This window comes from Bombyx mandarina, chromosome 01 (genome assembly GCF_030267445.1).
Source record: "Bombyx mandarina strain Sakado chromosome 01, ASM3026744v2".
NCBI lineage: Eukaryota > Metazoa > Arthropoda > Insecta > Lepidoptera > Bombycidae > Bombyx > Bombyx mandarina.
The window spans coordinates 5506954-5534397 of record NC_143208.1 but is presented as its reverse complement, the minus strand read 5'-3'; the positions used below and the strand labels follow the sequence as shown (position 1 = coordinate 5534397).

The 27444-nt window shown below is 34.0% G+C and overlaps 1 protein-coding gene across 6 annotated transcripts; it reads left to right on the top strand.

Annotated features, from left to right (window-relative positions):
- Positions 1-655: 655 nt before the first annotated feature.
- Positions 656-27264, top strand: sl (small wing phospholipase C gamma 1). Of its 6 annotated transcripts, none has more exons than XM_028183767.2 (13): positions 656-675; positions 4639-5030; positions 5144-5282; positions 5835-5997; positions 6990-7190; positions 7757-7872; positions 7960-8701; positions 9399-9577; positions 10046-10223; positions 10664-10729; positions 14304-14498; positions 18559-19384; positions 20793-27264. In XM_028183767.2, exons 2-13 carry the CDS (start codon positions 4673-4675, stop codon positions 21041-21043), a joined length of 3414 nt encoding a protein of 1137 aa, XP_028039568.2. In that variant the 5' UTR covers positions 656-675; positions 4639-4672; the 3' UTR covers positions 21044-27264. The 6 variants fall into 6 exon arrangements, with proteins under 6 accessions (XP_028039568.2, XP_028039567.2, XP_089584012.1 ...); XM_028183766.2 differs by having other exon boundaries at positions 9396-9577; XM_089727886.1 differs by having other exon boundaries at positions 7960-8890.
- Positions 27265-27444: the final 180 nt, after the last annotated feature.

Sequence of the window (27444 nt, the reverse complement as noted above, 5' to 3'; positions counted from 1 at the left end):
GGATAATGATTTATAATATACTAGAAGAGATCCTAAATAAAATGTAAATCCCAAGTATATTTATTTTGTGAAAAAAAGATGGATAAATTTGTGCTGCCTTTGGGGTAAATTTCAACCACTGGACTTTATAATGTGGCACCTTTTTTCATTTCGAACTGATTTGAGGGTTATGATTTTGTAAAATAATTAATATATTAATAGATAGTTAGATAATTTATTATTACTAATGCTGCATAAAGGGATATATCATGAGGTGGACAGGCATGTATACTAGGTGAGTATCTCTAAATTGTTTTTCGCCCAAATTTCTATTCAACGAAAGTGTTAGTTCTAATGGAATATTTCTGATTAGAAATCGGAACATTTCTTATTATTCTGTTTAGATAAAAGGTTCTCGGGTGTCCGATATTTTTGCATATTTGAAAAATACAATACTCTCACCACGTAACAAAAGTGAAAGGATTTTAGCTGCGGGTAATGCATTATTCCAGTACTGCTTTGCAAGAATCTCATGTTATTGAACGTAGCTGAGACACTGATATTGGCAGTGTCCGACAGATTAAGAAAAAAATAGCTTTGTATTACGGTTGTTAGTGAATTATAATATTTATTGGAATGTAGGGAACAGAGAAGGAAACACTCGATGAAGTCGGTACTAAGGCTGCCAAGTGGGAGGTAAGATCTTAGTGTGATGACGCATAAGCCTCGCCTAGGGGTGGCAGAAACCTATTACATTAAAACCAGTGGAACCGCCCAGTTTTTCACAATTTTGCTCTTCGCATTGATTTAGGTATTTCATAAATATGGATATAAGTACCGTAGATGCATAGTTGTATTATTTTCCACAGATGAAAGTTAACGTAATGTAAAATATTGTTAGGCGTGCGTCAGTGATCCAAGTATGTTGTAATTTTTACCTTTTGCCATCTAAGTAGTAACTGTAAACTATCAAATAACTAGCTGACCCGGCAGACTTCGTTGTGCCTCAATCGATAAATAAAAGGCCTAAACTTTTGTGTAAAATAAACTTAAAACAAACAAAAGGAATCCGTCCAACGGGGGACACATCAAAGGAAAAACAAAATTGTTATTTTTATTTGATTCCGAGCATTTTCATATTTATCTACCTTTCAAACCTTCTCTGGACTTCCTCAAATAATTCAAGACCAAAATTAGCCAAATCGGTCCAGCCGTTCTCGAGTTTTAACGAGACTAACGAACAGGAATTCATTTTTATTAATATAGATTTTATCCTGCTTATAGAAAACCATTTATTTGATGGTTGTTGCCTTATAATAATTGCAAGTAGGGAATACCTATATGATGTGTCTCTAATTTCATGGAGTGAAAAAGTGGAATGACAATTTTGTTGTCTTGTTTTTTTAAAAGTCCTTTCACATTTGTTATAAGGAATAAATCGTGTTTGTAAAGTGCAAAATAAATACATACTTACTTATATCATCTACTCAACAACTGTTTATTGACTCTATTTATGTATATTTGTCTTCATAACTGGATTTAAAAATTAAATACCAGATATGTCACAGACTAATTAAATAAAAAATGAAGTCCGAAATAAACTAAAATTAAAAATAAATATTGTAATATTAATCTAAGAGGTAGTTTTACCAAGAATACTTAGATTGAAATAAAGTTTTAAAACCTAAATTATTTAAAAAAAAATAGAAACAATTTAAACTTTAACATTGAATAGGTACAGATAAGACAATGAAAAAATATATTCTTTGGGACCTTGAAACTGAGACAGACAAGAGAATATTATACCTATAAGGCAACTATTTATAAGTAAAACATCTTAGGTGCAATATTACAATTCTCGCATTGACGTCGTTCTGTTACTGTAATATTATTTCTATTCAAACTGAATTATTTATTCTTCGGTTTACAAAAAATGTCCAATTACCTATTTATTTTTAACACACTATACTTATGACTATTAGGGTTTTTTTATCTTACCTATTTGCTAGTAGCGAGGCTATTACAGCTACGCGCGGGTAGGGGACCTCACAGGCTCAACCTGAGAGAATTTGCAAACACTAGCCCTATAAAGAGCAGTGTTTCGCCGTCGGATCTACCTCCACGCGCATACGCATACGAACCCTCCCTCTCATTTCTCCCTGCATCAGTCCACCCCTGCCCTACGTGGCAGGGAGCTTTTGCCCGGGCAGTGGGGTTTGCCCCGAAGCCCCCTTCTTCTTCTTCTTCTTCGGATCTACCACCGGATCGTAATCACGATCTCCTGAGAAGATCGGACGAGAAACTCAGTGGATTGTGTCTATAGATTAGTTCATTTTAATTAGTAACTCTTCGTAGTAAACGACGAGTCAGTCGAAGAAGCGTACTAAGGCTTTCTTAAGATACTTACGTATCGGTTCTACATTTTATTAGTCGTGAAGGCAGACATTATACCATGCAGAAACGGGATTTAATGACCTGGAGAGTTTAAGTGCATGCGTGAGCGAACACTACACTTGCATAGGCCATGACCGAACGTTGGCAAATTTTGTAGTGTCACTTTTTTACGAAGGGACAATTTACTTCGCTTGCAAATCATCGGGTAGAGCAGTATGGACTAAGTAACATACAATGAAGCAACGTCGTTGCTATATTTACTTTCATTTTATTCAATTTTATAACATTCTTATAACTGAGAGAATAGTTTTAATTTCATATCTATTCTAATCTATAAAGGTGACTAAAATTGTAATGTATTGATAAACGGTATATAAAAATAATAGACAATTTTATCTTATACAAGTACCTTGGGACCAAAAATACTACGAAACTCATCGATAATCTAAGTGTAGATAGTGCACAGTATTTGCCTTGAAACTAACAAGTCCAGATGCTTGCTACGACTTATAAAAAAACGAAACTAAAAATAGTGTTCGCTAAATGATCAAAATTCGACCATAATTACAACAACACTTACAATCGTTTTTTGTATTATGTTTTCTCGTTAAATATTTATTATAATTTTGTAAAATATAAATATCAATAAAGATAAAAAATATATGATAACACTAAACCAAAGGTCTCCTAAAGCTAAAGCTAAAGTGAAAGCGCTCCTAAAGTTTTCCGGTCAACAGAAAACGGAAATAAACGGAAAAAATTGAAAATGAAATAGGTTGACAAAAAAAGAATAAAAATTTACTTATGTTACTTAAGGTTTTGTCTTTTCCTATTTATGTAAGCTTATACTCAAAATTTCGATTTTTGCTTTTCGCCAATGACTTGAAAAAAAATATTTATTTCATATGCGTGTCTGGAATTAACTCTGCTCATATAAGCTTACACTGTGGTTAACACTATTGATTGTCCTGCTTTAAACGAGATTCGAACAGAATCAACAACGGTATATAACGGCCCAAATATATGCCCAAATATACAATATAACAATAGGTCGTGTAAACCAAAAAAAATTCTACACATAGGTATGTATCATCACTAAATAAAAACGTATATGTATGCATATAGTTTTTCCATTTCAAAACACACGTTTGCCTTTCAATTTAATACAAATTACATACATACCCCAAGTATTAAATCTATTTGATTACAATTTCTACAATGTTTTGAAATTCATCAATGATCTTTCTACGTTACACTTCTGTACTTAATTTACACAATATTATTAGAATCGATATCCAAAAAAGAATTTGTACACGTTCCTACAGCGAAACAATTGGGCGTCCTTATTTATAGAGCATTGGAATTGTTTTGTTTTGGTCTTCGATCGCTTAACATCAAGTGGATCATGATTCGTCTGCCTATTGAAGAAAAACAATAGGGGATATATTCATTAACACTACACATTAGCTGATTGAATGATTTGAAGAGAGATTAAAAAAAAAATTAGTAAAACTATATTAATACTGGAAAATGTGCGGTATAGAGATCTTTATCAATAAATACATGCTTATAACAAACATACATACGGTGATGGGTTAGTTGCCAATGAGCATATATATATCTATATTTTGAATAACTACTAATGTACTACTAAACTATCAACGGTAAAGGTTTAAAATGTAAGGTCAATCTATTTTAATTTTACCGCCAATACATATCGTTTATATTTTTTAGGAAGTTGGCGGGATCTCATGATCTTAATTTCCTGGTTGAGCCTTTGCTCGCTTACCTGTCCTAGTAAAACTGAAAAGGGATCCGGGCCACCAGTAAAAACATTCAATCATAAAAAAATTATCTTTATTTATGTAACATAGTACTTTTTTATTTAAATTGGGGAATCATTATTTAATAGAACGTCTCAAACTTATCAACATCTAAAAAAATCAATACAAAACTATTACATATTAGGTACATACTGTCATAAAATTTAGATTTCAATAAATTGGAAAAGTTTATATCTGAGTCTCTTGACGTAAGAAATGTCAGTCAAAGAATTGAATACTAAAACCAGCTAAAACGGAACGTAATCATCCCCGTCTCAACCATCTCATTTGGTTTGGAAATGTCAAACAAACTAAATATCAAAGTGTGTGTAATGTAGAAATAGCCAGTAATAATGTATTTTAAACTCGGGTGCCTTATTTATATGTAGAGAAATATTAGCAGTCGCTCTTTTATTTCATGCGTTGTTCACTTTCGCTACAGTTTGCTTGCATCCGGCGGTGAGGGCGGAAGTGCAATGAAGTCGGTCTGCTTCAACGGGGCCAAAGATAGGCTCATACACGAGGCAGACCAGCTTATCTCCTACATAGAAAGAGGCTCTACCGTTTTAAAGTTCTTCCCTCGTAAGAGACCCGAAAGGCGTGCACTTTGCGTGAGAAGAGAGACCCATCAAGTTCTTTGGTCTCGAATCAATGCCCCTCAGAGACAGGGCTACGAAGGGGCTCTCGATATCCGTGATGTCAAAGAAGTTCGCACTGGAAAATCATCCAAAGACTTTGAGCGTTGGCCTGAAGAAACCAAGCGTCTTGAAAGTTCAAAATGTTTTACCATTTATTATGGAACTGAATTTAAACTTCGCTGTGCATCATTTGTTGGTATGTTGAAGTAGTTTATAAACATTTTTAAATGTGTGAGTGCGCGGACTGAGTTCTGTTAATTTTATGTTTCCTCTATAAATGGATCTGAGTCACTATTTACAATCTTTCAGCTCAAACAGATAAAGAGTGTGAAGCTTGGGTGAAAGGTGTACGGTATCTAATAGCAGAAGCTGTCAGTGCATCATATCCTCTACAGATTGAAAGATGGCTCCGGAAAGAATTCTATTCTATTGAAAACTCCCATGAAAAGTGAGTTATTTTTAAAAATATGAATGTTAAAATTGCCAGTAATTGTTATTTTACCATTCCATATGTGTGATTTCAATGATTAATTATGTTTCTCTCTTCAATATATAGCCTATTTTGGTACATTAGCAGCAATTGTTATTATTTTCCAGTAAACTAGAGTATATATAGATCTCAGTGAAGTAAGTAATTGATGAAAGTAAACTTAATTAGATTTTTTACATAAATGGAACATATTGTAATGTAATTTATTGTAAGGCAGGCTTTGTCAACAAATTTTTAGTAATAGGTATGTAAAAGTAACAAACTATTACCAAATGATCATAAAATAAAATAAATTGTAATAGAAAACAATGCAAAGCTTGCAATGTGATATTAAGTTCAACTCAAGTTATATTGCTTTGTTAGTCTTTCAATTGTCTGTTACATATTTTCATTATTTAAGTAGTGTGAGTAAATATGAAAAACCTATTGTCACATTAATTTTCTTATTTCAATTTAATTAGCTTGAAAATGCATATATATTGTAAATGTAATATACAAAAATCTTTTTAGAATAACTTTAAAAGAGGTCAAAGCTTTTCTACCAAAAATTAACTGTAAAATTTCAACAAGTAAGCTTCGAGATGTATTCCAAGATGTTGACACTGAAAAAAGAGGGGAGATTGGTTTTGATGATTTTGCTGTTCTTTATCAGAAGCTAATTTTTGATGAGAATGTAAGTATTCATCTAATTTATTAAAAAGTAGGTTTTCATAAACAACAAATCTAGTATTTCTATAAATGTTACTAATTAAACTTATTCAAACATCAAACTTTTTATTTATTAAGATAAATGAGTAGATCAGTTCTTGGCTGACGAGGTGGTATTTAATCATCCAAGCTCATAGGTATAACAAGTAGCCATTAGTTTCTCAATCTGAGACATGGAACAGTCTATCAATAGTTTGAAACCTTTGATTTTTCTAGCGTAGAAGACATGATGTCTGGATGTTTTTGGTTGCAAATTTTTCAAAACTTTGTAAATTATTTAACACATTTTTCTGTAGGGCAATATTATAGTATTAGATATTATGTTGCTTCCTCAAAAAACTGTCAACTATTCTATTAGAGGGTAAGTAAAAGCTATTTAGGAAGATTATAATATGGATTTAGTGATAGTAACTCAAATTAATACATGTCTCATATAAATCTTCTGAATGATGGATTCATCACGTAGGCATGAAAAAATCTGTGACCTTTTATTAGACTCTCATAAACAAACAATATATTATGAATGCATTAAAAACCATATTGGCTTAAAAATCAGGCAATGCCACATTCACTAAATTAATAAGAGAGTAAATTTTTATACATTTCACTCCTTGTCCACATTCTAATATTTTAATACAAACTATAGACAGTGATATGAGTCGACTATTATCAAAGCCGGCAATCTGACTTTTGGACAATGATTGGTAAATCAGAAAAACGAATTATTGACTTTGTATTCCATTGGCAGTCACAAAACTCTTCGGAACGATATCTTAGATAAATAACAGGTTAACTATTAACCTTTATTTAATGCAGGTTTTGAACCGTATTCTTTGAAGGAGACGATTATATTCAAATCTATCTGTATTGACATATCGATAATTTTTTTTTGTCTAAATGCACAGATTGCCACCTTTGATAATAGACGACTCATATATAAAAAAATATTTTTTTCAGAATGTCCAGGACATATTTGATAAATACTCAGTCTATTGTTCTAATGGTACTACTATTACTCTTAGAGAGTTTCAAAATTTCCTTAGAGATGAACAGCACGATAAACTTGGTGATGATGAAGTACAAGCCTCACAGTTCATCCGTGATTACTTAAGAGATCCACAAAGAGATATCTATGAACCTTATTTCACTTTAAGCGAGGTAAATTAACTCAGCAGTGTAAAGTAGTACTTCTTGCATGGTGAAAATAATTTTTCTACAAAGTTTTGCTTCCATTGTTGCTTTCTGTGACCTGCTACTGCCATTTTACTTTATACATAAGACGGCTATTAACATTGTAGGTGATTCTGGTCTTACCTATAATTTCGAGCCTCTGAGTCTTTAGGGAAGGCCTCAGTTCTCCCTGTTGCTGCCCACCATAAATGCAAACCTCTTTCCTACTTATAGTAGGAAACCTCTTTCCTACTTATAGTAGGAAAGAGGTTGTTGTACTGGGCATGCTACGGCTTTAAGAAACTGCAGCATGCCCAGTACACTCAATGAGCTTTCCCACTTTTTTTTGCCATGGATACTACTGATGTCCAGGAGCAACCACGTGGTATGTACGCTCAGCGTTTTCATGATGATAACACATTTAAATTATGAGCGCCTGCTTTGCAAGCTGTTCTATTCTCGTTTTCTAGAGCTGTATTCTTATACCAAATATATTCAAACATTCAATATATTCAAACTTTTTTTAAATTTTTCTTTAAATTACCTAATTGCAGTTTGTCGAGATGCTGTACTCCAAGCAGAATTCCATCTATGACGGTCAGTATGATAAGGTTACACAAGATATGACCAGGCCTCTGTCACACTATTGGATATCTTCTTCTCATAATACGTAAGCATTAAATGTTATTATATTGATGAAACTTTTCGTGGATTGCATATCATGCATTAAGTGGTTTTACATATTGTGTTATTGTAGGTATCTGACAGGTGACCAGTTTTCAAGTGAATCATCGCTGGAGGCCTACGTGCGGTGTTTGAGGTCAGGCTGTCGTTGTATTGAGCTAGATTGTTGGGATGGTCCTGACGGCACACCTTTTATTTATCACGGGCACACATTGACAACGAAAATAAGGTTTATGGATGTACTGCGAACAATAAAAGAACATGCATTCATCACATCTGAATATCCATTAATTTTGTCTATCGAAGACAACTGCTCACTCCCACAGCAAAGACGAATGGCGAGCGCATTTCAAGACGTATTCGGTGACCTTCTTCTTGTTCATCCAATGGATAAGAATGAAACATCACTTCCCTCTCCTCATGACTTACGCAGAAAAATAATCCTGAAGCATAAAAAATTACCTGAAGGTGCTGAAGAAAGTTCTTTCGCAGTACGTCAAGAAGAAGGAAAAGATTTAGACCTACGAAATTCGATCAAAAATGGTATATTGCATTTGGAAGATCCTGTCGACAAAGAATGGAAGCCTCACGCCTTCGTGCTCACCGAGAACAAACTTTACTATACAGAGAGCTACAACAGTCAAGAAGAAACCGACACTGAAAGTGACGGAGACTCAGATGCAGAAAATGCTATTGTACCACAAGATGAATTACATTTCGCAGAATGTTGGTTCCACGGGAAGCTGGCAGGGAATCGACAAGAAGCCGAAGATTTGCTGAGAGCCCACGCCCATCTTGGCGATGGAACCTTTCTGGTGAGGGAGAGCGTTACTTTTGTCGGTGACTACTGTCTATCGTTCTGGCGGCAAGGGAAAGTAAACCACTGCCGCATCAAGCTCAAACAGGAACGGGGGGTCACCAAGTTCTATCTGATAGATAGTATGTGCTTCGACAGCCTGTACAACCTCATCACCCATTATAGGTCACATCCTCTGAGGAGTCAAGTAAGACAATAAATAGCTTAGCATTTATTAACATGATCGCATGAAATATGCATGAGTTTTCTGCAAGATAGCAGGGTTGCATACATGCATTTTCTTTGAATGTTAATGGGGATTTGCATCAGTTGACCTTTTGTTATTTTCCTGCATATACATTAATATTAATGCGAAATTGATTTAACGTAATATAACACGGGAAGATTTCACAAGGAAAACCACAGAATTATTGTAATCAATGAAAGAAAATATGTAAATAATATCACACTTGTTATTGATTATTAAAAGAACTTACTAAAAGAACACATTTAATTTTTGTTTAATTTAATTTTGTTTCAGTTTTTATTAATTAATTTTATAATAATAATATGTAAGCAAACCCTGTTTTACTAACATGTAAATTATATGTATGTAATATTTTACACAATATTTATAATAATATTATATATCTGGGTGATGGCTACTGAAATCGTAACTAAATACTTAGTAATAAATAAATTATTATCGAAAGGAGTTCCTGATAACGTTAAAGGAGCCAGTGCCTCAGCCTAACAAGCATGAAGGCAAGGAATGGTTCCACGCGCACTGCACGCGTACTCAAGCCGAAGAATTACTGCGGAAGACCAACACCGACGGCGCTTTCCTAGTACGCCCCAGCGAAAAGGAACAAGGAAGCTTCGCAATTAGTTTCAGGTATCCTAATTTCAAGTCTACAATTGAGCCTATCATTTTGATATTTTTAATGATCATTAGCTGTCAATTGAAATGCTTATAACATGATTAGTTCGTAATAGAGCTTTGCTTATGTTTAGTTTGTACATTGTTTTTGAAAGAGCAGACAATCTGTACTAATATATAAATCGACAGTGGTTTTTACGGATGTTCCATTATAACTACTGAACCGTGCATCCGATTGACTTGAAACTTGGTATCCATGTAGAAAATACATGTACTTAATGGATAGGCTAATATTTATATGAGTGTTGGACTCCCTACACCAGTTGCGGGGGCGTTAATGATGAGAATCTTTGTGGGGGTGAGAAATAATAATGTTAATTTGAAATGCCCAGCGAAGCGAACGGGTACAGCTAGTAGTCTATGATATTATATATACGATAATTCATGTGCAGTAACTTTCGAATGTGTTCTTTTTTTCTTCAGGACTGAGAAGGAGATAAAGCATTGCAGGGTTAAACAAGAGGGTCGCCTGTACACAATCGGTACAGTCAAGTTCGAGAGCCTCATTGAATTAGTCTCGTACTACGAGAACCATCCGCTGTATAAAAAAGTAAAACTCTGGTATCCGATCAGCGAAGAAACCGTCAGAAGACTTGTCTCTGTAAGTGACGAGCTAACTACCTCCAATAACTATATATTGCATAGATGGGTGGACGAGCTTACAGCCCACGTGGTGATAAGTGGCTAATGCCACCTTGAGACATGAGTTCTGTTTCTGTTCGGTCTCAGTTTGTACAGTGCAACGGCTGCCTCAGTTTTGAAACCGAAACGCATTACTGCGTCACGGTAGAAATAGGCAGGGCGGTGGTGGTACCTACCCGTGCGGACTCACGAGACTTCCTACCACTATTAATTGGGCGAATTATTATTTTTCTGGTTGGATTTTTACTATACGACGTTATTCATTCACCGTGAAAGTTCAACGTGAACAAAGTTAAATTTTAGCATGCGCGTGAAATGAAGCGATTTTGATAGTTTGAGGCCTGCATTTATTTATATTCCAATTATTTGCGAAGATGTCATATTTATGTTAATTTTAAGGAACCAGACGATAATACTGTCTATGGGACACCGGGATACATGGATCCCACGTCATTTACGTCCAAGGTACGTATTGCATATATTAAAACATATCATATTCATAATTAAGATCACAAATCCATAATAATAATATTATAAATGCGAAAGAGAGTTTGTTTGTTATACACTTTGTCACTACTCAATCTATCATCGTGAATGCAAAAGTATGCAAAGTTTCATTACATTCCATGTACAGAAAAAGACAGAGGACCTTTCATCCAGTAAAAATATATATTCTACTAGTAATAGGACTATACAAATAGTAGGAATAGATCTTACTACATTAATGTGAATGAAATCGCTTGTAAATAATAGTATTATATACGTTTTCAAAAGGTTTGCATCGTCATCCAACACGGATTCACTTTCCTTTTTTTATTTATTAAAATACCTTTTACTATGTAATCCTGTTGCTATGGAAATGAAAAAAAAAGTGTAATAAATAAAATGCACATTTTTGTCTATTATGAAAATACGTACGTACAGGATGTATTGGAAAGACGAAGACTAGTACAGATGAATTTTTATAGGTTCTGACGGTGATTATATTAGGGCTTTGAACCTGTGAAGTTGCTTTTGAGTCATCATAGTCGGTTACGCTGGCAGAGCAGAGGTCATTTGGAATTCTTGTTTATTAAAGCCTTGACAGATATTCTCCATGGTTTGCGAATTGAGGCTTGGCGCACGCACTCGTTAAGTGGGGTTTTAAGTAGCTGTTAATTATACAGGAAATTAAAGTATTTTTTTTATAAGTATTTTTTGTTTGTATCAATCAAAATATGCACTCTTGGTATCGAATGTATCCATGCACCTTTGTCAGCGTATGGGTAATTTATCAATTCCTTTCTTGAAGAAGTCAGGTGTAGGGAGCCAAAAACTCTTCAAAGGCGTTTTGTACTACCTCTTGGGTATTGAATTTTTTCCTGCCAGAAGTTGTCCAAATTTTGGAAAAAATAGGAGTCTGTCGGGGCAAAGTCTGGCGTGTACGGTGGATGACGCAAAACCTCCAACCCTAGCTCTAGTGTAGTTTATCGTCTGCTGTGTCGTATGAGATCGAGCGTAGCCGTGTCGGAGCAGGGGCGAGCGATTAACCACGGCTGGATAGAGATTCGCGACCTTCTCCATCATTGTGTCCAGTTCCTCACAGTACACATTAGCATTAAAGCTAATGTCCTTTGGTAAGAAGCGGTGATTAATTATTCCGGCACTAGACCACCAAACAGTGACCAAACAGTATTGCCTTAGTGTTGGACCAAGGTTTAACTAGCGTAATGACAGCTACGACTATCATGATGGATTTTTCGTTGCAAGTTCCGAAGCGTTTCAAAATCTCTTCGTAAATAAAATTAGAATTTATTGCCAGCCATACATAAATTACCTTTCAAATTGTCGGTATTATAAAAATGGCAATTTCATAGCTAAAAACTTATTATAATAAAACTCGATCTAAATGGTAAATTGTAAAAAAAAGGAATTTATTTATTTATTTTGGTCATCAAGGATATAATCAGGATATAACTTCAAAATAATAACATTATTGTGTGTAAAATTTTCAAGTTAATCCGTCTTCTATAGTTAGATCCATGTCAAGCTAATAAAAACATCATCAAATGCTTTTTTTGTTGTACGTAATTTAACATAAAATATGTTGAAATCGGTATTGATGTTTTTGAGACAACACGGAAGTATGCCCAATAGTTGTCTCCGTTTCAACGTCAAGTGCTTGTGCTTGGCTTGGTTTTGAGGTTGATCTTCTAACTTGTATACACTGTTGATATATGTATTATAAAATAATTTGAAAATAAAGAAAAGGCTATTTTTCATATACCTTAGTAATTAGTACTAATACTTAGTAGTAGTATTAGTATTTGAAAAAAAACTCGCTATATAAAGCTATGGGAGAGATTTATGGCCCGCACTAAACGCCTGGCAGGCGATATGGATAGTTAAATAAGGATTTTACTAATAAAAACACGTAATTAAAAATAATATATATTATATTAATCAATTAACTAACACCAAAATTATTTGCAGAACTGTAAATGAAAGAATATATCGGATTATATATACATATATAGGTGAGACTATAAAAAACGCATTAGGCACAGATCACACTTTCTTCGTGACAAATAGAATATTATTAATGTAGTTTTTTTTTTAAACTTAATATGCAACATTTTACCGATTTTTATTTTGTATTTCATATGTTTAATTAGCGTAAGCGTGGTAAGAATTAGTATACTTTTCGTTAAGCAATTATTGCTATGTAATTGTTATTAGGTTAGTACGTATACGTAAAATTAAAAATTATCTAGCATGAAGTAGTTTTGTTATTTTAACGGCATACTATAATAACTGCTTTTACATAATAATTTCTTCCTAACCTGTGTAACAATATGTAATGTGGTATAGCTTTTCCTAAGAAGCTGGGTAGATTAGTTAATCGACATGTCAATCGTTAAATATTTTTTGTTGTTGTGCATCTATGCTCTGTTCTTGATTTTCAAACATCACTTGCTCGGTTTTTAATAGTTATGCAAAATTTAACGATCAACATGATTGTTTTGGTAATTTTAACATTTATTCGATCGTGTTTAATTTTTGTATTTAAAATATGTAAGAAATGAACTCTGGCCTCACTTGGTGTTCTTGGCTATCAAAACTCATAGAAATGATAACGTCAAAGTCGCCGCTCACCACAAGACACTGAAGAGGTCTCCATTTTATTTTATAATGACCCATATGTAGATGCGATCCTTTCGACCGGAAAGCAGGTCTGGTTCAGAACAGGAATTGACAAGTGATATATATCTGTGCGGCTTTAAAATACTCCCTACCCCACGTAAAAGTATGTACCTCCAGTAGTGGGCATTTCAGGGTATCGTACTACGATCAAAGCAAAATTAACGGAACTCTACAACTAGTGTTAAAATTCCATTTTAAAGTTATAAATTTAATGTTTCTGCAAATTGATAGGTTAAATGTAAGACAGCACTCTTCAATGTAAAAATAAATATGAAACATTCATTTACATTGATAGCTCTTGCTGTCTACCGTCCCGACGAACGATACGCGAATACATAGAAGACGAACATACAAACATAAATTTATAATTTTCTAGTATTTTACCTGTAGATTTAAACTGGGTTTTAGGAGACCGCTTTGGAAAACGAAAATTATGTACCTACAAAGTTGTAAATTTTATGGAGCCCGGTATAAGTGCCGCGCTCTCGCCGCGCCCGGACGTTCGTTGATCCGAGCATCAGCTGTTTTTGATTTTGTGTTTCATTGCTGGTTTTTTTTTAAAGAAAAGTGATGTATTTTTTTTATGAAACAATCGTTTCATTTAGCTGTACTAACATGATGGAGCGTAAACAATGCTAATAAAACGTTTTAAAAATATGATTTCTTTAATCATGATCGATTTTTTTCCGTCCCATCATCAAATGTGGCATTAGTACTATCGTCGGTCTTCGTTTTCGGAAGCGATCTCCTAACACCCAGTATATGTATAATAACTAAAACGAACGAAATGACGAATTACATTTTGCAACAATTTCAGCTTTGCTTGCGTTACAGTATAATATCAAAACAATTTCAGGTGACCGTTAAAGCGCTTTACGATTATCGGGCTCGTCAAGATGACGAGTTGTCCTTCTGCAAGCACGCCATCATTACGAACGTCGACAAGCCGGACGAGGGCTGGTGGCGGGGCGACTACGGCGGCAAACGTCATCACTGGTTCCCGGCCAACTACGTGCTTGAGATTGAGGTTCCACACACACCCGACGTGACCGTTAGTATTCTTTTTGTATACAATACGCGGAGGATTTTACGGAACACAGGTACGAGAGCGGCCTGTTCGAACTTCTATCTATCCTCGACTAGTATCCTAGGCAGAAGCGAATTGATTATGATAATTTCATATAATATGACATCAGTAATTTTTCAATGTATTTTGTATATATATTAGTTTTTTCATATTGTTTGTTTAAAAAAAAATGAAATGTGCTTATATACTTTTAATTTGTGGTCGTAAGTTGTGTCTTAGCCAATAATTTAAAAAAAATCCTAAAATAGAAGTTCGAGCTTGGAATAGCTCACTTAAAATGTATGAGCTGTGAATGTTTTAATAATAAGCGAAATTTCACGCGCACTCAACAATTGAATGTGGCAAGGGCATATTTATTTTGACTAGTTCATAAATTGTAGTTGTTATAATATTAGTGATGAAGTAGTCGTACAGAGTGTAAGCTGGATGTTTTCGAAATTGAAAATAGTTTACTGTCTCCTTGACGTTAGTGGAAAACGTTGGTCTTTTGTTTATATGAGCTAGGCCTGTGTCGATATCGATTAATCGAATCACTTAAACTCGATTACAGTTCGCCCGTGACGATATAATGACTTAGCTCTAAAATACACCATTATGCTAAATCGTTTTACAGCCGAAAAAATTAATGGCCTACATAATTAGAATGTTTTGGTTCCGATAGAATCACAAATCTCCTTATCTTTTGTCTCTTTCTGGGGATAACTACCCACAAATATTAGGCGATATCGCGGCACCAATTAGTCACGCAATCCACCCGCGAAACGATAGATTCCTATATTTGATTCGACATGAATATTGACTGTTTTTTTCAGTCTAGTAAAAAACATTATTTAAAACCAGTGACCCGCCCTTGTTTCGCTTCGGAGACTATAGGTAATTTATTATTTATTTTATTGAATTTTCTTTTATATAAATCTGAATCTGAGAAAATTATTTAATATAGAATATTGTATAGCAAATTGTTTGTAGTACCACCATGAGGCTCTCCCCCTTGACTCCTCAAAATACTTTGTTAGCACTGGCATTCCCCTATCAACTTTTTTAAACACATTCACTTCTGGCTGCTTCTGGCAATCCATAGAGCCAATTCACTATTTCAATTAAAACCTGCCAACGTATTTTGCATCAGATACATGTTAGTAAAAGTTCATTATTTTGTAAATTCATCATATACCTTGAAACTTAATATAAAATTTTCTTATATAACTTTTGTTGCTCCAAATGACGTCCTTTGAAATCAATTATTGTATTCCTGGATCTTAGTCAAAAAATATTTAGATTTGGCTAATGAATGTGAATGGAAACCAATGAATATAATGGCTCTGGTGCCAATCAAGTACAAGTCAGTACCAATGGCGTCAGTTTGACTTGAACGCTCGCACAATACAATCCAGGACCTTCATTTTTAAACTTAAATGCCTTGCAATATTGGCAGACAACATTCATTGGTCCAATGACAATGATTTGCTGTGAACTGTGAAATTGAGTTTTTTTTACACCTTCTTTAACGATTTTTCAGCACACATTCGGTCAATGTTATTTGAAACGCCATAAAGTTACGTTAGACAGTTTAAATGGTGAAAATTTAATACGGCGGTTAAGTATTATTTAAATTTTCTAATTTTCCGCGCGATTTTCAGATTTTTTTTCACATGAACCTTCTCCTGACAATAATAAACACAACAATAATTAGCACGATCGGTCGGTCGGTAGATACACGCGTGTTTCCGTGACCATGGGCAATAGCGATTTATTTTTACATATATAAATTGTATCAGGAAACTCTAGTACTATGGGCAGTTTTCCGTTTCGAGAACAACTTCCTTACACTCGGCCCAAGTATTACATGCTTAGCGATTTTTATGTGTTTCATTTTTTATACGCTTAAATATTTAGCAAAAGCTTCTAGATCTATTCTCTCACTTTAGTAATTTAAAAAGTTAGTGTTCTAACATAGTGTTATCGGTATATAACAATGTATGTGTTTTTTAATAACATTGAATTAATTTAATACGCTACGTACATATATGATTATGTATATATTATTGTGTGGTTTGTTGTAATGTACTTTTTGTAATTCACGTGAAATCTAATGTAGTATTGTGATTGACGTAAATGTTATTATAAAAGGTTAAATTATAAAAACCGTCAAAGCAATAATAAAGAGTTTAGATGTATTTAGTGGTCCCCCAGTAGTCGAAATTCGACTATGATTAATTGAACATTATTATGGTTCTATTGTCAAAGATTATTATACTTCAATAGTCACAGATTTCGCTATAGATAAATAATATTTAAGACAAACAATATTAATCTATTCTCAATTTGAGAACAGACTTTAAACAATAAAAAAAGTTTGACAATAAACGTAGAATATACAGGGTGTTCCAGAAAGAATGGATAATCCTGAAACACCTCATAGTAGAGCTATTATGGACACAAAATAAAAATTAAAAAATTCTCAGGTAGTACCCAAATTACGTATTTAAAAAAAGTTCATATTTTCCATACTGCTGTGCGTTTCTGGAATATACAACAGCTCCAAATAAATGAAATCCATAGGCTTTTTGGTGTTATAATATTCCACATGGACTATACTAAGGAATATGCAGGAATTAGTAGCTAGTGTAATTTTTTATAAAAGTTAATCTAAACTTAAATTTTAATCATGAAATTTTGGTATTTTTCTTTATTTTTAATTTGGGTACTACTTAAGAAATGTTTATTTATTTATTTTTCTTTTTTTTTATTGCTTAGATATGTGGACGAGCTCACAGCCTACCTGGTGTTAAGTGGTTACTGGAGCCCATAGACATCTACAACGTAAATGCGCCACACACCTTGAGATATAGTTCTAAGGTCTCAGTATAGTCACAACGGCTGCCCCACCCTTCAAACCGAAACGCATTACTGCTTCACGACAGAAATAGGCGGGGCGGTGGTACCTACCCGTGCGGACTCACAAGAGGTCCTACCACCAGTAATTACGCAAATTATAATTTTGCGGGCATGATTTTTACTGCACGATGTTATTCCTTCACCGTGGAAGTCAATCGTGAACATTTGTTGAGTACGTATTTCATTAGAAAAATTGGTACCCGCCAGCGAGATTCGAACACCGGTGCATCGCTACATACGAATGAGGATAAGACTTATCATTTAGTCCCCAGCTCTACTATGAGGTGTTTCAGGATTATCCATTCTTTTTGGAACACCCTGCACGTATATGTGTTGTGTCAAATACATGGTAGTGCTGTAATATATTTTTTTAATGATTTAATGTATTTCTATGCATAATTTAAAAAAATATATTAACATTCAGCACTCCTTGATATTCTCTGTAAGAGTGAGAAATTTCATATTCCTCCGTCCGCGCAGTTTTCGTAAAAACGGGTACAAAGTTTTTGTTTGACGTATTAATATATAGATAGCTAATTGATATTTATTTATGTATATGTCTTTATTTAAGTACGAGTATTTGTATTTATAAATATTATGTATGTTATATATAATATACATATGTTTAAGTAATATCACTATCACACTACACCTACCAAGGTTAATCTCTGCACTCCCATAAGGTAGACTGTTAGAGAATTCCTCATTAAGTCCGCCTTTATACTGTCAAGTATAGAATGTTATCTATACATATAAATAAAATTGGAGTGTCTGTTTGTAATATTGAAATAACCGCTTTTTACTACATTCATATGAATATATATACGGTACATACACCAAAATAATATTTTTTACAATTTTTGTTTGTCTGTTTGTTCCGGCTAATCTCTGGAACGGCTGGCCCGATTTTGATGAGACTTTCACTGATAGGTAGCTGATGATATAAAGAGTAACTTAGGCTACTTTTTTAGACTACTTTGGTCCGCGGCGTCACCCGCGGTATGACATTAACCGCGGGTGACCAATAATAAATTTTAATGTTTCCGAAGCGAAGTGAGGGCTGGTCGCTAGTAAATAAATAAATAACTGTCGTAAATATAAAATGCAAATGTGCGCATTGTTGCAGAGCGGTCTAGAAAACGAATCAGCCGCCCTGGGATCGTTGCAGAAAGGCGTGCTGGACGTGCTCGGCGCTATCGTTGAATTGGTGGTGGGCGACGGGGGAGGCGCGGCGCGGTGGCTGGTGCGTGTCCAGAGCCCCGCCATGTACTCGCCGTTCGACATGGCAGCCGCCACCCGCGAGTCCGCGCTCGAATGGCTCTCGGCCATCGAAGAGGCCGCGCACAGTGCTAGCGCTCGCTCGCTCCACCACAGGAAAATGGAACGAACATGGCGCATCGCCAAAGAGATATCGGACCTCATCATCTACTGCCGCTCAGTCACCTTCAACATCGAACGTCTGCGCATCAAGGGCTTTGTTTACAACGAGATGTCCTCGTTTCCCGAGACCAAAGCCGAACGCCTTATGTCTCAGCAAGAGAACACGTTCTTCGTCAAGTACCACACGACGCAACTTAGTCGTATCTACCCTAAAGGCCAGAGAATCGATTCGTCGAACTACAATCCAGTGCCGTTCTGGAACTGCGGCTCTCAAATGGTCGCTTTGAATTACCAAACGCCCGACAAACCGATGCAGGTCAACATGGGCAAGTTTAAACAGAACGGCGGCTGCGGCTTTATCCTGAAGCCACAGTTTATGTTCGAGGAAGGATACAATCCGTGCGACAAAAAATCGATCGAGGGCAAAGTGAAGCCGGTAACTGTGATGTTGCGTGTTATCGGGGCGAGGCATCTGTGCAAGACGGGTCGCGGCACGGCCAGTCCCTTTGTAGAAGTCGAGATCATCGGGGCGGACTACGACAGTGGCGTCAAGCTCGTCACTAAAACAGTGTGTGAGTACACCGTAGTCTTTTCATGTTTATACACAAAAGTATTTGTCACATATCAGAAAATTTAAAGTGACTAAAGTCCGCGAAGCAGTTATTATTGTCAGTTTCAAGGGTTAAGTAGTCTTTATTCCGACGCAATAGAGATCAGTTTTATATCTCAAACGACGTAATTCGGTAATCGGCCTATCACCGATGAGCACATCTGGCAGTCTACGTCAAAAGCTTTATTTTATGTAAATTATAGTATGATTTTTTTTCTCAAAAAAGACCTTTTTTCAATTTATTATTAGATTATTTATTAACCCTACAAAGGACAACAATAAACCTCGATATTTAAAAAAACAACGAAGCTATAGATAGATTACCGCTCCAAACCGCAAAGTGCGTACATGAAATTTAAAAAAGTAACTAAATAGTGGAGAGTTTTAATTTTGATTTTCACGTTAGATTTAGCTATTTCTTCTTATACTCAGTTTGATAACTTGATCTTCGAGCGCATTTGTGTATTTAGAACAGAATAAACATTATTTAAATTACCTTTAAAAGTTAAAATCCTTCATGACAAGTTCTAAATATCAATGAACCCGCAAAACCATCTGTCGCTATAGAACTTAGTAACTATGACAATTGTCCTGTCGTCGTGGCCTAAAGGATAAGACGTCCAGTGCATTCGTATGTAGCGATGCACCGGTGTTCGAATCCCGCAGACGCAGTACCAATTTTTCTAATGAAATACGTACTTATCGAATGTTCACGTTTCACTTCCACGGTGAAGGAATAACATCGTGTAATAAAAATCAAACCCGCAAAATTATAATTTGCGTAAACACTGGTGGTAGAACCTCTTGTGAGTCCGCACGGGTAGGTACCACCACCCCGCCTATTTCTGCCGTGAAGCAGTAATGCGTTTCGGTTTGAAGGGTGGGGTAGCCGTTGTAACTATACTGAGACCTTAGAACTTATATATGAGTCGACTATTATCAAAGCCGGCAATGTGACTTTTGGACAATTATTGGTAAATCAGAAAAACAAATTATTGACTTTGTATTCCATTGGCAGTCACAAAACTCTTCTGAACGACATCTTAGATAAATAACAGGTTAAGTATTAACCTTTATTTAATGCAGTTTTTGAACCGTATTCTTTGAAGAAGACGATTATATTCAAATCAATCTGTATTGACATATCAATAACATTTTTTTGTCCAAATGCACAGATTGCCACCTTTGATAATAGACGACTCATATCAAGGTGGGTGGCGCATTTACATTTTAGATGTCTATGGGCTCCAGTAACCACTTAACACCAGGTGGGCTGTGAGCTCGACCACCCACCTAAGCAATAAAAAAAAAAGACTAAGTCCTGCAAGAACATGATAGGTACTAAATAAGATATTAAATTTAATTTTCAGCTGATAACGGACTGAACCCTTTGTGGAATGACATCTGCGAGTTCGAAGTTGCGAACCCAGAACTGGCCTTGATCCGTTTCGTGGTACAAGACGAAGATATATTTGGCGAGCCGAACTTCATAGGTCAAGCGACTTTCCCGCTGTTGTGCCTGCGTAAAGGATACCGAAGCGTGCCTCTCACTAACGCATTCTCCGAAGAACTGGAACTATCCACACTGATGGTTCACTTGTCAATTATAACAGACGGTTGAGATTTAGTCAACTTTAGAGAACTTTACCTTCCGTTCCAAAGAATAGGGTCGGGAGTTGGGGCGTAATAGAACCCGTCGTCGCACGCAAAAGGAACGAATAAGAACATTTTTTGAGAAACGTCTTTGTGCGATTAAAATGAATAGAAATAATTTTAATTATCTTCGTTTTCCAACGAGCCGATGTAGTTAGTTTTCCATTTAAAAGCTTCATTCTAACAGATTTGAAATCTCAAATCACTCTTACGATTCAAAATCAGAATCAATTTTAAAAATCGTTAAACTGTATTTTATGTTTCGAAAAATCTATTTAAAAAAATCATTCAAGTTGGACAAAATAATGAAATACGCAGCCGTTGTTGTCAAAACAATTAATTACCCGATTATTTGCTAAGCCTCAATTCCACTAAATAAATAATATATTGTACTGAAGATAATTTAAAGTTACTTGAAGAAATTGATACTCATCGATTTTTGAGGAATAACACCATACTATCCAACGCAAATAAAGTAAAATGGCGTGATTTCAACACAACAGCTGATTGACTTTCGACTGTAATGACAAAAACAGTGTTCTTAAATGGGATTTGGGGTTATTGGGCTTAACATTTACAATAACTTTAGTGGAATCTGGCCTAAGTGATAAATAACTCATTTTTACACGATCGTAACACTTTTATTTGTAGAGTTAATCGAAACTGTCGAACCAAAACAACAATTGTACGAGAAATTTTTGAAGTGAAACTTCTTTAGAATCGTTGTGATTTCAAACTCGATGAAACGAAATGAAACGAAACGAAAAAATAAGTCCATAGAGACACAAGCGATTGGCTTGCCGAAGCGGCTCCGAGCGGCGCTGAAAAATCACGAAGGGCTCCACACGGTCTCTCGTCCCCGACTAGTTGAGTGTGTTTTTGACGTCAGTGCACGCTGTCGTGGCTCTCGGAGCGCCCTGAGATACTTTTATTTCTATTTAGTTTGTTATCAAGAGATGTCGCTGCACGTAAATTCAACAATTCCTGAATCGCGGTGACGAGATGTTACATAGTTGATAGACGTTCTTGTATTTCTCTTGTTTAATCATACTTACCTGGCGTAGGAATACCGTGATCATGCAGGCGGTTCCCCCAGGGCGAGGCTTCTCCATTGCACTGTGGAGTGGTTGACCATTGCGATTAATTTTATTTTACATAAGTTCCAATTCTACCGTGTGTGACTTGAACACACACATTTTTTATATTTTTTATATTTATGAGCATTTCCGGGAAACTTTTGTATACCCATATGTTGATGAAACTTAAGAAAATATTCGTAAGTTTCAATCATACAATTTAATAGTTTCTCATCTTTCTTGGGAAATTGATTTTTAATATTCCAACTCTCCATTTGTTTTCTATTTGAATCCATGTATGTATAGCATTTTTCGAAATTTATACTAATCCGTAAAATGTAGCGAAATTTTGGTAATTACTTTTTATTGCTATTAAAATAATTATGTCGAAGCGACGGCGGGTATATCGTTCCCAACGCAATCCATGAGCATAGATACTTTTGCTCATTGAAAGGACCACAATTTTAACGTCCGGCCTAATGGAATACTTGTAAGGTATTTTTTTTTCTGAAGTTATTATAATTTATCACAAAACATGGACATTCCTATTTAAGTAAAAGTATATTTTGGTGTTAGAGTAGAATTGTAGACGTATTAATGTCTGAAAATGTGAGATTAATCAAAAGGTATTGAAGTAGTCGTGGCCTAAAGGATAAGACGCCCGGTGCATCCGTATCGTGCCAAGTGATAGTGCCGGTGTTCGAATCCCGCAGACGGGTACCAATTTTTCAAATGAAATACGTACTTAACAAATGTTCACGATTGACTTCCACGTTGAAGGAATAACATTGTGAAAAACGAAACCCATACATAAAAATTATAATTTGTGCAATTTCTGGCGGTGGGGCTTCTTTGGAACACGCATGGGTAGTCACCGCCACTACTTCTGTCGTGAGGCGGTAATTCGTTTTGGTTTGAAGGGTGAGGCAGCCGTTCTATTGTAGAACTGAGACAGCACCTATGCCTTTGGAGACAACGTGAACACCTATCTTGATGGATTCGCGTCTGTTGGCTCTGGTGACCACTTAACATCAGCTGGGCCGTGAGCTCGTCCACCTAAGTTAGGAATGAAAAAGGCAGCATTTGTTTTTTCCCACTATATCCCATAAAATAATTTTTGTACGAAGTTTCTCGAACTGATTTCGTGCTAAGGAAAAATAAGCAAATGCAGGATCTTTAAATCAGTAAATGGTAATCCAAGTAATCGAAACCATCGTGTGAGTATATTAAAAATTAAGTCTCACAATTTTAACATGCTATTTGCTAATGCTTTGCAATGCTTAACTATTTAAAAATATTTTTAATAATTAACATGTTTATGTGTACTTTTTAATCCGAGGCCAAGTGTAATGGTATCTAAAAAAGCTTTTATTTATAGCACATTACATACATCATAATGTATAATAATATGATTAAAATAAATATAGTTTTGATCAAGTTAATATGTTTACTAAAAATTAAAATCGAAATCATATTATAATAAATTATAATGTAGTCTCATTAATCTTGATTTGAAAACTACATCGAATTGTATCCACCATGTACTAATTCTATTGCAGTGCTCCACTATTTAGGATAATTTAATTATCGTAGTAAAAGTGTCGCCTTAAAGGTGACATTTGAATAGTAGTGAGATCTAAAATAGTCTGAATTTTGTCATTACTAATATTAATATTTCCATGTTTCTTCGAATACGTTTCTTACTCGTCTTACTTACTTACTTCGTTTACTTTATTATTCAAACTAGCATAATAGATTCAGCATATCATTCTCCTATCACATTTTTAGATTCATTAAATCATTTTTGTTTTACAGCATTATATATATTAAATTTTATTATTAGTTTTATTATTTCCTTACCAAAGCATTTAAAGCATGATACAATGAGCGTACATAATATAATCGTGTAGCTAATGAGAAATAAATTGTTTTGTAAGTTTTATTAAATAGGAACTTATATCGATCATTTCTTAAAATATAGTCACATTTTATTAGTGTTTCTTAATTTTTTTGCAGTAATTTGTTCGTGTTAATATTATATAATTATTTTAAGCAGGTAAAATCATGGGTATTGGCAATATTCATAAAATTAAAGTAATTAAAATGTACAACGGCAATAATGAGACTTGATGAATTAAAAAAAGAAATGTCTCTTGCATTATAATAGCATAGTACCTACCTATGAGTCTAAAATTGCATTTAGTTAAATAGAACAAGTTACATGTGGTGTAAAGGGGCAAAAAAGAACAAATTAAAAATGACGAAAAAATCAACATAAATTCTGGCATTAGTAATATTAAAATTAATCCATCACAATTTATAAGTATTTTTATGGAATTTGTTTTTTCCATTCGCAGTTTATACCTACTCAAAAAAACATTGCAGCTACTGCGTATTTTTTCCCAAAACAACAGTGTGCTTTGTAGCACATGAAGGTGATTTTTAATTGTTGTCTTAATAATTAATTAAACTCAATGCCAGGTAGCTGTTTGTGAAAGGTTTCAGTACTCGTGGTTTTATAATAACAAAGTCCTAGATTCGGATTCAAAATTTCGCATATTCCAGTCCCATTGTCGTTCGAGACCCCATGATCGCCGCATTTCAGATTCGAATTTACTGACTATAAAACTGATTAATATTATTTTGCGGCGACACTACGTGAACGGTATTCCTACATTCTGTCTCATAATAATTTGGAATAATACACTAAATTAAGATACTTTACAAGGGATAAGTTCTGCTAATAATGATTTCCTTAATGTTTTTAATGACGACAATTACGGTCTCGTCTAACAAACTACTCGTACGGTCTAATGATTTAACGCTACACAAAAATAATATACTAAAATACTCAGTAACTTAGACAATAATCAAATTTCCGATTTAATTATTTCATGCATGTTGTATATTTGAACGAGGTTGGTAATCAATAATTTCTAAGAATATATTTCAACCCTTGCTTCCGTAAGATTTGCTTAGAAAAACTTATCTTTTTTACGATTAATTTGAAAGGCATACCTTAATTATTGAATCAAATAAAAATAAAATCTTTTACGCATGGAATACTTCAATTACTTCAAATACTTTAATTTTATATATTTTTATTTATTTAAATTATATTAATATTCACTTTTGGTAAACTCAATTATTGTTTTACTTATGTGATATTAGAAACCCATATTTTCACTATCATCGTCAATTAAATGGCTATAAAGACTAAATTCCTATACAATCATGCCATTCACTAAACAAATGAGATAGGTAACTAAGATCAATTACCTTGAGGAGACCTTGTTGAAATATTGCATTATTACTAGAACTAATGCTAGTATTACGACTACTATTAGTAGTAGACCAATATTATAATATTTACTGCTATCATTACATAAAATAACTTAAAATATATACTGTTATCGATACATATTCCATATCTAATAAAAGTGTAATACTAAATGCTTTATGTTATACTGTTTCAATAGCTTTTGAGATTCTTTACTTTTAAATTTGCGATCTAAGTAAATAAATATATACAAATGCTAGGATACTAATTTAAATAAATGTGTTAATTTATTTGAATAGATACTTAAGTGGTGTAATAAAATTTGTGTATTTTTCATTGTAATCTTTTCTGTAGGTAATGAATGGGTTATATTTTCATTTATACATTTCAATTTGTCACTGTATTCTCTAAGATGTATTTAATATTATAGAGGCTTAATTGTAAACATTCTCAATGTATATTGCAGTAATATTTCAATTTTATAGTATCGCCTGGTTTACCAAATATGCCTGTTTATTAATAAACAAGTGTTGTTTTAAGCCGGTGACGTAAATCATGTTTTTTTTTTTTAAATGTACATTATACAGTTTAAGGTGGTCCTTTGCAGTCACAAAAAGTTTAGTGTTCTTTCCTTTGTTGGAGACTTTGAAGTTTTAAATTGGGGCTAACATTTAATCTATTATCTCGCTTGTGAAACACATAATATATTATATACTTAATATTAAACCGTGAACGATAACGGTATAAAACTTTTTTGTGCATTTTTGATCACGTGACGTATTATTTCAAAACGTTTGTATTTTGCTATATTCCATGTATTTTGTAGATATTCGAGAAAACATAACCGTTAAATCTTTCTTCTAAAAATGGCTGGTATTTTAATGTGTTTCAAAACATCTTATTCGTTTTATTCTAAAAACTTATATAGGTAATAATACAAGATATTTCTATTATCAATGTTTATGATTTCATGTAAAATTGGTATACTTTAATGTTGTTATTTGTAGAATTACATATATTTATTCTTAATTAAATTTTTATTTCGAGATCTGCATAAAAAATTAAGTTTTATGAAGTTACACTCCTGTAGAAAATCCCTATTTGGACTAAAACTAAAGTTAAATTTATAATAGATATTTAATTTTGTCTTGCGTCGATGGTTACTTTCATACTGAGAAGAACAATTTCTTCTACAATCTTAAAGGAATGAATATAAACAGAGTATAGCTAGGTATTCGTCTTAGACATATTTATTAAGAAATCCCTTAATTTTTATAGTTTTTGGTTATCACAATCGATGTAACAATTATTTTTTAAATGGGGTTTGCAAATGGTTGTTGATGTCCGTAAGTATTACGGATATTAAGCTATCATCAGATTGGCCTCAAACTCAATGTTCCCAAACCCAAAACCAAAGTTCAATGACCATAGGAAGAATTAATTCGAAATTTGATTTATTTTTTTGAGTGAACAGAATTGTATCTATGTTATTATCAAAACTATGTACTCTTAGGGTTTATTTGTGCTGCTATTACAATGTAAAAATCCACTAATTATCACTTTATCGTTTATGGCTACGAAAACTGCACTATTCGAAACGTTGGAAATACTAAAATGTAAGTACTAAACGCGACATTACTCTATGAGTATTTTTGAATTACGGATGCTATTTATGTAAGTGAAAATCCAAATAAAAACTACCTATATTTTATTGTATTAGCCAGTTATAGTATTAGTATTATTATTGTTAAGCCAGATTTACAATGTTACATGCAGTCTATAAAATTGTAAATATTAAAAGTAACAATATAAGTCAGTACATATATCTTTTAACTAGTGGTTTTATTTACGTCATTGAAAAAGTATCCACCAATTTTGAAAATGCCGCCAATTGTAACAACTCTTTTTAGAGTTAGCAACAATCCCGAATCTGTGCTGTATACTCAGAATGACATTTGCATAGTTTTTCAATTCATTATCTATGGCATGACGTCAAAATATTTTGGAAGGAAT